Genomic DNA, 14,113 nt, shown 5'->3' on the forward strand with positions numbered 1-14,113 from the left:
TCAAAGGACGGGAAATTGCTGATGTAATCATATGCCTGCTAGATGGCCCCAGTGACGCCAACTCAAAATCTGATTGGTTAATGGAACAATTTCATTGCCACTTATTTTAAGCTACGGGTGCCTGCGCTATTGATTCTTAAGGCAGATTTCTTTCCCTCTGGTGACACATGATGTCATCCACTGGCTGAAATATGATTGGATAAATACTCTTATCATAAATATACACTACTGGAAGCAGAGTAACCAAGAGAAAAGCTATGAAATGTAGAGAATAGACTATTGGGAATAATTTAATACACATTCATGGAAAAATATATTAAATATATTAAAATGAAAGTCAGTAATTCAGATCACTGCTGTTTAAGCCAGCAGAGAAGGCCTTGCTGGACCTGACGGCCCACCACTGCTCAGAGGAAATTCAGGGCTAGACCTCCCTCCCCTCAGTTCCAGGCGAAAAAGAGTGACGTGGTCTTGAATAACATTCCTCTATAAGTGGCATTACCAGGTGTAGCCTGAGAATGAAACACAGACAATAGTCAGGACTGATCAGAACTGATTTCTAAACACTGTTGAGCACAAGATCGGGATGAAGATGAGTCAGGAAGTATATGCAAATGCAGGAGTTACTGCAAAGAACACATCTCACTCAGATGAAGACGTTAATGAAAATGAGCTAAAATTGGAGAGTCGCTGGAGCAAGAACAACCAGGATCCTGCGAACTCAGGTGAAGAGAATATACACACACACACACACACACACTTACAAATTTTTTTAATGGAAAATAATAGGTGCCTCCTACATATTATATATTACTGAAAAGTCTGGATTTAGATTTATTAGATTCATTTATTGCATTGATTTTAATGTTACTTTGATGGAATAAAAGTGCTGATTATTGTTCTATAACAGCAGCTCTGATCACAGCTCTGGCTATTAGGCACATCACAGGATTATTTCAACACACTTGCTCCAATATATTAGCCTTTCTAAAGTAACAACACAGGGATCTCACCCTAGCTGTTTATAGCTGCCGTGATTACATTTGCAGAAACTAATACATATCACAGGCATTCCACAATATTCATTAACACATATACACCTACAGTATATGGAGTATATCAGTACATAATACAATATATTATATGCTTGCCATTTTCTAATCCCTATCTCTAATTACTTTATTGAGCCAAGCGTTTAGATTCAACAACACATTCCTTTGTTCATCTTCATACTGGTCAGGGTTGCAGGGGCTATTGAGCTAATCCCCATAACACTGTGAGGAAGTGAGGGATAACAGTCCAGTGCAGTTCATAATATCTTTACAGTGTTCAATATGAATTGTTTAACTCCACAACTTCTAACAATAGATGAAGGTTCTAAAAATTATTAAATGGCACATAAATTCATAGAAAAAGTAGTTCTTCTTTAATCTGCTGTCAAAAAGGAGCAAAGAAAGGGGAATGAGGAAGTGAAAGGCAATACTTTAATCTTGGTTTCATCAACGGTGCCTAAGCCGATCTTCTCAGAGACTCATTCAATGTGTTAAAGCGTGTGTGTAAATAACACCTGTATGTTTTTACTGGAAAAGTACTTAGACTGCAGGGTCAATATAAAAACAAGCAATTTAAAACTCTCAATTAAAGAAAACTGTTGTTGATTCAAGATGGTAAGAATGATACTTACCGGAGTTGGACTTAAGGTATAGAAAATGAGCAATGTGATTAAAGTAGATTTTCATTGGAATTTCCCCAAACTTGATAAATACAGGCATGAGATGATATGACCAATTGTTTACTTCATAGAGTTATATTAGTACTCATTAATTTTTTTGCATGAAAAAAATATATTTTAGTACTAAAGGCCATCAAAATCCAAAGCAGATGTTTAGCTGTTGTGTAGCTGATTTTGGTGTGAAAAGTAAAACACAAATCTTTTTGTCATGTCAATGCTGGAATCGGCATTGGACTCCAGTTTTCAGAAGACATCTGACTACACATTCCAAGTTCACATTAAATGAGTCTTGAAGACGTGATCGGATGTGGTCTGGGATCCATATGGCCAAGTCACATTTGTAGTGTGAATGTGAATGTGTTTTGCTGCATCCTAGACAACTAAGGACCGACTACATCATTGCATTAATCTTTACATAATCTAGCCTGGGTATTGCTGATGTTTGCCTGTTTATTCACAACTCTTGTGGTCCATTTTGTATCCTTCTCACATAATCTTATAGTGTATGAAAGAGACTTTTGAGTAACTATCCTAACACAGGTCACAACCTATAACAAGAAAAACAAGGAAACGGCATGACAATAAGATGATGAAAAATAGGAATGTATATAGTGGTGCTAATTATAGTGAAACTAGACACAGCTGAGGGTAATGGAGATATATGACTTGCTGGGGCTGAAGGGAGCGCCCCTTTGGTACTACCAAAGCAGAACCCTCTCCTTAATGCATGGCTCCTGAAGCACACTACACTGTTACAAGGCAGTCCTGAACAGTCATGCGAGATACTTTGATAAAGGTCATTAGGCCAACAAGGTTCCTCAGGAGTGATGCATAGTAGGAGGTGCGACATTCTCCACAAGCCAGTGCTAAAGGGTGGCAAGTCATCCAAAGCTGACCACAAGAATGGTGTAATAGTCAAAGTTGGAGCAGGAGGAAGTCTAATTTTTGTACGTGTTCAGTTTGATTAGCTGTTGTGATTACACAAATAATAAAAAAAATCCCACACATTTCTGGGTCTGTTCCCCTTCAGGAGATGACAATACAAGGAGCAGGTGTTACAGAGTGACTTCAGTGTGTGTGCTGATGCTGTGTGTTCTCCTGCTGACTACCACCATAGTGCTGTTGATTAAATTCAACAACCTAAAAATAGAAATAGAGCAGTTACAGACCAGATACAACACCATGTCTATAGAGAGAGACCAGTTACAGACCAGTTACAACAAAATGGCTACAGAGAGAGACCGGTTACAGACAAGGAACAACAACCTGACTATACAGAGACACAAGGTACAGACCAGTTACAACAACCTGACTGAAGAGATAGACCAATTAAAGATCAATTACAAGAACCTAACTATAGAGAGAGACCAGTTAAACACCAGATACAACACCTTAACTACAGAGAGAGACCAGTTACAGACAAATTACAACAATCTAACTATACTTAGACACCAGATACAGGCTAGTTACAACAACCTGACTGTAGAGAGAGACCAGATAAAGACCAGTTACAAAAAACTGACTGTAGAGAGAGACCAGTTACAGATGACTTACAACAATCTTACTATAGAAAGAGACCAATTACAGGCCAGTTACAGCAACACGATTTTTGAAAGAGACCAGTTACAGACGAGTTACAACAACTTGACTATAGAAAGAGACCAGTTAAAAACCACTTACAACCACTTGACTGTAGAGAGAGACCAGTTACAGAACAGTTACAACAACCTGACTGTTGAGAGAGACCAGTTACAGGCAGGTTACAACCACCTGACTATAGAGAGAGACCAATTACAGATCAGTTGCAACAACCTGACTATTGAGAGAGACCAGTTACATGCAGGTTACAACAACCTGACTAAAGAGAGAGACCAGTTACAGGCCAGTTACAACAACCTGACTGTTGAGAGAGACCAGCTACAGGCAGGTTACAACCACCTGACTAAAGAGAGAGACCAGCTACAGACCAGTTACAACAACCTGACAATAGAGAGAGACCAGTTACAGAACAGTTACAACAACCTGACTCTAGAGAGAGACCAGTTACAGACCAGTTACAACAACCTGACTAAAGAGAGAGACCAGTTACAGGCAGGTTACAACCACCTGACTTTAGAGAGAGACCAGCTACAGACCAGTTACAACAACCTGACAATAGAGAGAGACCAGTTACAGAACAGTTACAAACACCTTACTATAGAGAGAGACCAGTTACAGACCAGTTACTACAACCTGACTCTAGAGAGAGACCAGTTACAGACCAGTTACAACAACCTGACTAAAGAGAGAGACCAGTTACAGGCAGGTTACAACCACCTGACTTTAGAGAGAGACCAGCTACAGACCAGTTACAACAACCTGACAATAGAGAGAGACCAGTTACAGAACAGTTACAAACACCTTACTATAGAGAGAGACCAGTTACAGACCAGTTACTACAACCTGACTATAGAGAGAGACCAGTTACAGAACAGTTACAACAACCTGACTCTAGAGAGAGACCAGTTACAGACCAGTTACAACAACCTGACTAAAGAGAGAGACCAGTTACAGGCAGGTTACAACCACCTGACTAAAGAGAGAGACCAGTTACAGGCAGGTTACAACCACCTGACTTTAGAGAGAGACCAGCTACAGACCAGTTACAACAACCTGACAATAGAGAGAGACCAGTTACAGAACAGTTACAACAACCTGACTATAGAGAGAGACCAGTTACAGACCAGTTACAACAACCTGACTAAAGAGAGAGACCAGTTACAGGCAGGTTACAACAACCTGACTATAGAGAGAGACCAATTACAGAACAGTTACAACGACCTGACTGTAGAGAGAGACCAGTTACAGACCAGTTACAACAACCTGACTATAGAGAGAGACCAGTTACAGAAGAGTTACAACAACCTGACTGTACAGAGAGACCAGTTACAGGCCAGTTACAACAACCTGACTATAGAAAGAGACCAGTTACAGACCAGTTACAACAACCTGACTGCAGAGCGAGACCAGTTACAGGCTGATTACAACAGCATGACTATAGAGAGAGACCAATTAGAGACAGGTTACAATAACCTGACTGTAGAGAGAGACCAGTTACAGGCAGGTTACAACAGCCTGACTATAGAGAGAAACCGGTTACAGAACAGTAACAACAACCTGACTGTACAGAGAGACCAGTTACAGGCCAGTTACAACAACCTGACTATAGAGAAAGACCAGTTACAGAACAGTAACAACAACCTGTCTGTACAGAGAGACCAGTTGCAGACCAGTTACAGCCACCTGACTCTAGAGAGAGACCAGTTACAGAACAGTCACAACAACCTGACTGCAGAGAGAGACCAGTTACAGGCAGGTTACAACAGACTGACCTTTGAAAGAGATCAGCTACAGACAGGTTACAACAACTTGACTATAGAGAGAGACCAATTACAGGCTGGTTACAACAAACTGACTATAGAGAGAGACCAATTACAGACAGGTTACAACAACTTGACTATAGAGAGAGACCAATTACAGGCTGGTTACAACAAACTGACTATAGAGAGAGACCAATTACAGACAGGTTACAACAACTTGACTATAGAGAGAGACCAATTACAGGCTGGTTACAACAAACTGACTATAGAGAGAGACCAGCTACAGAAAAGTTACAACCACTTGACTATAGAGAGAGACCAGTTACAGACCAGGTATAACAACCTGACTGTAGAGAGAGACCAGTTACAGGCTGATTACAACAGCATGACTATAGAGAGAGACCGATTAGAGACAGGTTACAATAACCTGACTGTAGAGAGAGACCAGTTACAGACCAGTTACAACAACCTGACTATAGAAAGAGACCAGTTACAGACCAGTTACAACAACCTGACTGCAGAGCGAGACCAGTTACAGGCTGATTACAACAGCATGACTATAGAGAGAGACCGATTAGAGACAGGTTACAATAACCTGACTGTAGAGAGAGACCAGTTACAGACCAGTTACAACAACCTGACTGCAGAGCGAGACCAGTTACAGGCTGATTACAACAGCATGACTGTAGAGAGAGACCGATTAGAGACAGGTTACAATAACCTGACTCTAGAGAGAGACCAGTTACAGGCAGGTTACAACAGCCTGACTATAGAGAAAGAAGAACTCCAAAGGCTTTCTAAACTGGGTAAGTAATACAATTCCTGCAAATCTGCCTTAATCATTTTGTTTCCTTCCAAACCTGTATAGATCTTAATAAATGGTTTTCCTTCCCCAGTTCATAGACATGTGTTGTAGGCTGAGAGGCATCTCTAAATTGTTCTTAATATGTAAATAGGTGTGTAAGTGATTGTACCCTGAGGTTGGTTGGCACCCCGTCCCTGCCTTGTGCCTCGAGTTCCTCGGGATAAGCTTCAGGTTCCTTGCGACCCTGTGTGGGATAAGTGTTTCAGGATATGGATGGCTGGGGATGGAATCATTTTACCCTTAACCATATTGAAGACTGTATATGTTTTTCTTTGCAACATGTTATCCATGTATTGCTTTATTTAAATATTGACTGTGGGTACAAGTCCCTGTGAATGAGTTGCTATTATATAAATGATAACATTATTAGTGAGCTTATTGATATTAATCTGTGATACCAATTTGGATCCAGGATGGATGTATTTCAACTCCAGCATTTACTACATCTCTAATGAGGAGAAGAACCAGACTGAGAGCAGACAGGACTGCAGTGAGAGAGAAGCAGATCTGGTGATCATTAACAGCACAGTGGAACAGGTGAGAGAGAGAGACAGAGAGAGAGAGAGAGAGAGAGAGAGAGAGAGACTCTTTATATTCTTATATTTTACTTCAACCCCTGACAGGAGTTCATCAGTAAATTGCTGTGCAGCAGAAAAGCTTGGATCGGTCTGAATGACAGAGATGCCGAGGGCGAGTGGAAGTGGTTCGATAATACACCACTGACCACTGGGTAAGAAATCACTGATCTGAAATGTTCTTATATTGATTGAGATTTACTAAGAAACACAGCAGACCCTCTGATTCTCTCCATCAGATATTGGGGACGTGGTGAACCCAACAGTAAAGCAGGAAATGAGGACTGTGTTATCACAGGTGAAATGTCTGATCCTGTCTGGAACTGGGCTGATTATCCCTGTGATTATGAATTTTTTTGGATCTGTGAGAAGGATCTATGCCAGAAAAACCCTCATTATTGTTAATTTTTTTCTTTCTGAGCCTATTACTCCTTTTGGATTTGTTCAGGAAATGGTACAGATTCTACAACAGCGATGTGTAGGCATGAATGTAAATGTAGTTTAGATCTATTAATAAATTACCCAGTGTTACTGTCCATCCGCCCTTCGCTTTTGGCGTTCTTCTCTGTCCTCACATTATTTTGTAGAAATGCTACAAGATCACAGGGAAAGAAAATCCTAATAAATGTCAGTGCACCACAGTTCATTCGTCTCTGCTTGGTTTTAACTATGACACAGTATTGTAAATTATTATACCGGTACTAAAGCAATATACCGAGTGATTTAGGTATTCATTGGGATTCTTTTGGTCTGCAGGGTTATGCAGTGTACTGAGACAATAAAAATGTCCCATTGCAATATTGTTAATTGCTTGAAACCAGCATGTGTATTTGACAGGCTAACAAAATACGAGTGCATGCGTCAAGTGAAAGAGTCTCATTTAAATAATGCCACACTATCAAGGTTGTATAATGGAGAATAGACGAATGATTACATACAAAAAGGTGCAGTAAAAGCAAAATTTGACTATTTTGAATGAAAAAAACATTTTATAATACAATATTTGATTAAGAATGAGTTTTTATGAGTTATTAATTTAATTATTTAGCATAATATTTTTCGTCTTCTGTCCCATTTTGAAATCTAAGCTCATGCTCTAATATAAATGGGATTTTGTCCTAAACCATAAATTTTTCTTTACTTTGTCAAAATGGGGGCAGATGTTGCGCAGCTGGCATTTCGTAATTGTAGCAGAACTACTTCATAAAAGCCTTAAGAACTGGATAATGAGTTATCTCAAAGACAGAAAATATCATGCTTTACACACTGGGTTGGGAAAATATACATGTTTAATACGCACTGCATGTCAAACAAAAGGAACAAGTCCAACATGCGACAGTCAGGTGCAAAAGTCTGCACAGGCTCAGGACAAACAAACTTTTTAATATAATGTTGTCTCTTTTTTTTTAGCAAGTTTTATCAAACAGTCCTGGTGTCCAGTCCGGGCCTCATCAGTTGTTCATATAGTAAATCTTAAATGATTTGTATAGATCTACTTCCAGAGTAGACAAGAGCGTTCTTACGCATGGCTAAGATCATGGATAAGAATAAACACAGAAAAGCAAAATTAAATATAGATGAGAAAACTTTATGGCTAGCACAGTGGGTTAGTGGTTAGCACTGTTGCCTCACAGCAAGAAGGTCCCAGGTTCGAACAGGCAGGGGCCATTCTGTGTGGAATTTGCATGTTCTCTTCATGTACTCCGGTTTCCTCCCACAGTCCAAAAACATGTACATTAGTTTGATTGGTAATTCCCATAGGAGTGAGTGTGAGTGTGTGTGGTTGTTCGTCTATATGTGACCAGGGTGTACCCCTGCCTTTCACCCAATGTGTGCTGGGATAGGCTCCAGCAGATCCCTGTAACCCTAATTAGGAATAAAGCGGGTATAGCTGATGGATGGAAGAAACCTTTATAGTTTATCTAGAATTACTTAATTTTAATTACTTAAAAAAGACCTTGTTGCAGTGAAAATAATATGAATGTGTAAAAAGCAATCAGGTAGATTTATATATCAAATCTCTCTCTCTCTCTCTCTCTCTCTCTCTCATGTCTTCTGATCATAATTTTCAAAAGTACAGTAATAGTGACAAAATGCTCAGTCGTTTGGTTCTCACAAAGTCGACCTGCTAGCAAAGAACTGCCCAGTGTAGCACAGCTCAGACATTTCAGATCGTGTATTTAATAGAATCCGCCTCGTTTCATGCCTTGTGTACTGCTGTGTGCATCAATTATAAACTAAACTACATTCTAAAACGACATGGCATCAGTTTCCAGACTCTGACATCATAATGTTGCACACACTGTTACACAATCTGTTACACAACCTGTTCCTGTCACAGGCACAACAGTTCCTCATGCTTTCTTTTTCTCTCTTCATTTTCTTAATATGATTATGGTAATGTAAATTCTCACCACTTGAAGGTTGGTTATTTTCTGTGTTTGTGAAATGTTAGTTCTGTATTAAACAATAATAATAATAATAAAAAAAAAAACGAATAAGAAAATATCTGACAGACGCGTGACATCAATAACAGGAACCACATATGGGCATAAATGAAAAATCTCGAAATGTCATCTTGTGAAATCACAGTAAAGCACCAAAGCTTCTTTCGCACAAAAGTTCTTACAAATCTGATTCGTTAAAAACAGCAGGTGAAAGGCCTAATAAGTCTGTCCCAGGACATGACATGGTGCAGAAACATGATGAATCAACTCATCTAAATAAATAAAATCTTTGCTTGAAGAAGTTGCAGCATTTTAACAGTTTAAGAATTGGCACATTAACCACAAAAATCATTTCTGTCCGGTCACTTCCTTCTGTGTCAACAGCACGTGCAATTACACAACATAGAACACTTGAGCTGTCGTATCCTCGCACACAAAGACGCGATAATTACAGCTCGGAGATGTCTCGTTGTGTTTGTAATGGCAGCTGCATGGAGGAGCTGAATTATGGAGACGAAGAGGACATAACGGTGGTCATCTATAAAACTGTGGATGACTTTAAGGGCTACGACATAGAGGTGGAGAACGCTGCTCTGAAGAGTAACCTACAAACTCAACACACAGGTAATGAAGAAAATATTAAACGGTGCTTGAATGACGTTACCCTTCAGCTCCTCTTCCTCACCTGTGTCCTGTTTCACTCTCATATCCTTGTGCTTCAGTGATGTTCTTGCTGATGTTTGTTGCTTTGCCTTCCATAGTCTTAGTCATGGTCAATATATTTTGCTCTTCCGGTTCATATCCTCTGTTTTGCTTTTGATTCGTTCGCATCATATTAAATTAAAGTCTGTGCTTATCCAAAAAAAAAGTACATGAATTAATTCCTTAAAAAAATACTATACACAATTACTGCTTATGAACAAAACTCTTTACAATGAAACCCACTGAATATGAAACACAATTCGCGCAAACATCTTTATTCTATTCATTTCTTACACCAATATAGCAGATTAAAATGAATGTTGAAATATCCGGTGTTCCTGGATGTAACTCCTTGCTATTCATGTTCAACTGTCCCGTCATTACGGCCCTATAAACGGTCAGACAAAAGGAGTGGCTGTTTCAGACTGACCTCAGTGTGTGTGTTGCTGCTGTGTGCCTTCCTGCTGACTGCCGTTACTGTGCTGTGGATCAAGTACAACAACCTGACTAAAGAGAGTGAGTTACAGTTACAGCAGACCATATCAGAATGTGACAGTGTGCTTAAAGCACTTGGTAAGTGAATAGTTGTACATATGTTGAATGTCACATAGAATTGACTTCTGAGAAATCATGCATGAATCATTACGTGTTGTGGGTTAATATTAAAATACTTTAAACAAGGATGGAGATTGTTCAGCTCGAGTGCTTACCACATTACTACTCTACGGACCACCTGGAATGAGACCAGAAAGGAATGCATGAAGAGAGGAGCAGATCTGGTTATCATAAACAGCAGAGAGGAACAGGTGAGAGAGAGAGAGAGAGAGAGAGAGAGAGAGAGAGAGAATAAATTGAGTATGGATATTCATATTGTTCTTTTACAATTACAGGAGTTCATCAGTAAATATGCTGCCGGTTTTCCAGTTTGGATTGGTCTGACTGACATTGAAACAGAGGGGGAATTTAAATGGGTGGACGGTTCACCACTGACCACTGAGTAAGTTCAACAGTGAAGTGAAATTTGCTCATAATGTAGGTTTTTCTCTCAGTCTGAAGCTTTAGGTGTGCACTAACATTATGACTCTCTCTGTGTGTTCAGATTCTGGACATACCAAGAACCCAATGATCTTAGGGGTGAGGACTGTGCTATAGCAAACTTTGTAGGGGCTAGGTCTGACATCGTGAACTGGGCTGATTATCCCTGCTCCTTTCTTGTAGTTGGGATTTGTGAGATAAAGTCAGTTATTGGAACTGAAAAAATCTCATAATGATAAGAAGAATTTCAATCACATCTTCATCAAGTCATTTAAAATGTAGACTAATGAAAAGATATAAACATAAAGTAATGACTAATGATTCATTATAAAGGCTTTCTACTGACTTCACGAGGTGCAAAATAACAACAACAATAATGAACGTGTTATAGCCGGTAATACCGCCAGATAAAAACTTTTACTACAAATTCATTTCTCTGTAATTTCTTAGTTCTTCTGTTCCTCTCGAGTTGTAGTTTGTTGATTTGAAATGCTTTTTTAAATTAATATATGTTCAAATTTGAAAAGTAAAATACACACTTCTCTATAAATCTGAGTGGCCTTTCATTTCACAAAGTTCGTAAACACAAGCTTGGTCGCCCTCTAGTGGTGAGGATGTGCATGAGACATTTAATGACAATTAACTGAGCAAAGATACCAGTGACAGCAATTTGCTCATTTCCTACTGTGGTCCCTGAGCAGGTAAATAGAGACAAACATATTCAATTCAGTTCAGTTTTATTTGAATAGAGCAGCTTTACAGGAATATAAAAATCCAGAATAAAAATGATAAAAGTTTATAATTTATATGTCTATTTATCCCTAATGAGTAATAAAAAACATACACACATTAAACTTCCATTTACCCCAACACACACAAACACACACACACACGTCGTCATGAATCAGTTCACATGCTCGAATCACTGAGTGACTGGTCATGAATCGCTTCACATGCTCGACTCAATGAGCGACTATCATGAATCAGTTCACATGCTCAACTCGCTGAGCGGCTCGTCATGAATCAGTTCATATGCTCGACTCACTGAGCGGCTCGTGATGAATCAGTTCACATGCTCGAGTCACTGAGTAACTCGTCATGAATCAATTCACATGCTCGACTCAATGAGCGACTATCATGAATCAGTTCATATGCTCAACTCGCTGAGCGGCTCGTCATGAATCAGATCACATGCTCAACTCACTGAGCGGCTCGTCATGAATCAGTTCACATGCTCGAATCACTGAGCGACTGGTCATGAATCGCTTCACATGCTCGACTCAATGAGCGACTATCATGAATCAGTTCACATGCTCAACTCGCTGAGCGGCTCGTCATGAATCAGTTCATATGCTTGACTCACTGAGCGGCTCGTGATGAATCAGTTCACATGCTCGACTCACTGAGTAACTCGTCATGAATCAGTTCACATGCTCGACTCACTGAGTGACTCGTCATGAATCAGATCACATGCTCGACTCACTGAGCCACTCATCATATTCATTTCACATGCTCGACTCACTGAGCGGCTCATCGTGAATCAGTTCACATGCTCGACTCACTGAGCAACTCATCATGAATCAGTTCACATGCTCGACTCACTGAGCGGCTCGTCATGAATCAGTTCACATGCTAGACTCACTGAGTAACTTGTCATGAATCAGTTCACATGCTAGACTCACTGAGCGGCTCGTCATGAATCAGTTCACATGCTCGACTCACTGAGCGACTCGTCATAAATCAGTTCACATGCTCGACTCACTGAGCGACTCGTGATGAATCAGTTCAAATGCTCGACTCACTGAGCGACTCGTGATGAATCAGTTCACATGCTCGACTCACTGAGCGACTTATCAAGAATCACTTCAAATGCTCGACTCACTGAGCCACTCATCATATTCATTTCACATGCTCGACTCACTGAGTGACTGATCATGAATCGGTTCACATGCTCGACTCACTGAGCGGCTCATCGTGAATCAGTTCACATGCTTGACTTACTGAGCGACTCATCATGAATCAGTTCATATGCTCGACTCACTGAGCGACTCGTCATGAATCAATTCACATGCTCGACTCACTGAGCGGCTCGTCATGAATTAGTTCACATGCTTGACTCACTGAGTGACTCGTTATGAATCAGTTCACATGCTCAACTCACTGAGCGACTCGTCATGAATCAATTCACATGCTCGACTCACTGAGTGACTGATCATGAATCGGTTCACATGCTCGACTCACTGAGCGGCTCATCGTGAATCAGTTCACATGCTTGACTTACTGAGCGACTCATCATGAATCAGTTCATATGCTCAACTCACTGAGCGACTCGTCATGAATCATTTCACATGCTCGACTCACTGAGCGGCTCGTCATGAATCAGTTCACATGCTCAACTCACTGAGCGACTCGTCATGAATCATTTCACATGCTCGACTCACTGAGCGGCTCGTCATGAATCAGTTCACATGCTCGACTCACTGAGTGGCTCATCATATACATTTCACATGGTTGACTGACTGAGTGACTCATCATGAATCAGTTCAAATGCTCGACTCACTGAGCAACTCATCATGAATCAGTTCACAAGCTCGACTCAGTGAGGGACTCGTCATTAATCAGTTCACATGCTCGACTCACTAAGCGACTTGTCATGAATCAGTTCACATGCTTGACTCACTGAGTGACTCATCATGGATCAGTTCAAATGCTCGACTCACTGAGCGACTCATCATATACATTTCACATGTTCGACTCACTGAGCGACTCATCATATACATTTCACATGTTCGACTCACTGAGCGACTTGTCATGAATCAGTTCACATGCTCGACTCACTGAAAGACACATCATGAATCAGTTCAGATGCTCGACTCAGTGAGTGACACTTCATGAAGTAGTTCACATGCTCGACTCACTGCGTGACTTATCAAGAATCACTTCAAATGCTCCACTCACTGAGCCATTCATCATATACATTTCACACGCTCGACTCACTGTGCGACTCGTCGTGAATCAGTGCACATGCTTGACTCACTGAGCAACTCGTCATGAATCAGTTCGTATGCTAGACTCACTGAAACACTCATCATGAACCAATTCAAATGCTCGACTCACTGAGCGACTCGTTAAGAATCACCTCAAATGCTTGACTCACTGCGCGACACTTCATGAATCAGTTCACATGCTCGACTCACTGAGCGGCTCGTGATGAATCAGTTCCTATGCTCGACTCACTGAAAGACTCATCATGAATCATTTCACATGCTCGACTCACTGAGCGACTCGTCATGAATTAGTTCACATGCTTGACTCGCTGAGCGACTCGTCATGAATCAGTTCATATGCTCAACTCACTGAGCGACTCGTCATGAATCAGTTTACATGCTTGACTCACT

At 40.4% G+C, this 14,113-nt stretch overlaps 2 protein-coding genes across 3 annotated transcripts; both read left to right on the forward strand.

Moving 5' to 3' along the window:
- The first annotated feature begins 372 nt into the window (after positions 1-372).
- LOC131348831 (centromere-associated protein E-like) lies at positions 373-9,602 on the forward strand. Of its 2 annotated transcripts, none has more exons than XM_058383993.1 (4): positions 373-5,897; positions 6,369-6,493; positions 6,580-6,686; positions 9,363-9,602. In XM_058383993.1, exons 1-4 carry the CDS (start codon positions 2,816-2,818, stop codon positions 9,382-9,384), a joined length of 3,336 nt encoding a protein of 1,111 aa, XP_058239976.1. In that variant the 5' UTR covers positions 373-2,815; the 3' UTR covers positions 9,385-9,602. The 2 variants fall into 2 exon arrangements, with proteins under 2 accessions (XP_058239976.1, XP_058239974.1); XM_058383991.1 differs by lacking the exon at positions 9,363-9,602 and adding an exon at positions 6,771-7,346.
- LOC131348833 (C-type lectin domain family 4 member E-like) lies at positions 9,373-11,270 on the forward strand. The gene is made up of 5 exons (XM_058383995.1): positions 9,373-9,602; positions 10,083-10,253; positions 10,362-10,486; positions 10,571-10,677; positions 10,780-11,270. Exons 1-5 carry the CDS (start codon positions 9,440-9,442, stop codon positions 10,946-10,948), a joined length of 735 nt encoding a protein of 244 aa, XP_058239978.1. The 5' UTR covers positions 9,373-9,439; the 3' UTR covers positions 10,949-11,270.
- Positions 11,271-14,113: the final 2,843 nt, after the last annotated feature.

This window comes from Hemibagrus wyckioides, linkage group LG29 (assembly GCF_019097595.1).
Source record: "Hemibagrus wyckioides isolate EC202008001 linkage group LG29, SWU_Hwy_1.0, whole genome shotgun sequence".
NCBI lineage: Eukaryota > Metazoa > Chordata > Actinopteri > Siluriformes > Bagridae > Hemibagrus > Hemibagrus wyckioides.

What these genes read in the sequence shown, in the direction of transcription:
- LOC131348831 (XM_058383991.1), top strand. Translation starts at nt 2,816, where the DNA reads ATGCTGTGTGTTCTCCTGCTGACTACCACCATAGTGCTGTTGATTAAA. An exon ending in CCAAAGGCTTTCTAAACTGG is followed by an intron (nt 5,898 to 6,368) that starts GTAAGTAATACA and finishes ATTTGGATCCAG; the next exon opens with GATGGATGTATTTCAACTCC. An exon ending in TTAACAGCACAGTGGAACAG is followed by an intron (nt 6,494 to 6,579) that starts GTGAGAGAGAGA and finishes AACCCCTGACAG; the next exon opens with GAGTTCATCAGTAAATTGCT.
- LOC131348833 (XM_058383995.1), top strand. Translation starts at nt 9,440, where the DNA reads ATGTCTCGTTGTGTTTGTAATGGCAGCTGCATGGAGGAGCTGAATTAT. An exon ending in CAGTGTGCTTAAAGCACTTG is followed by an intron (nt 10,254 to 10,361) that starts GTAAGTGAATAG and finishes ACTTTAAACAAG; the next exon opens with GATGGAGATTGTTCAGCTCG. An exon ending in GGTTCACCACTGACCACTGA is followed by an intron (nt 10,678 to 10,779) that starts GTAAGTTCAACA and finishes CTGTGTGTTCAG; the next exon opens with ATTCTGGACATACCAAGAAC.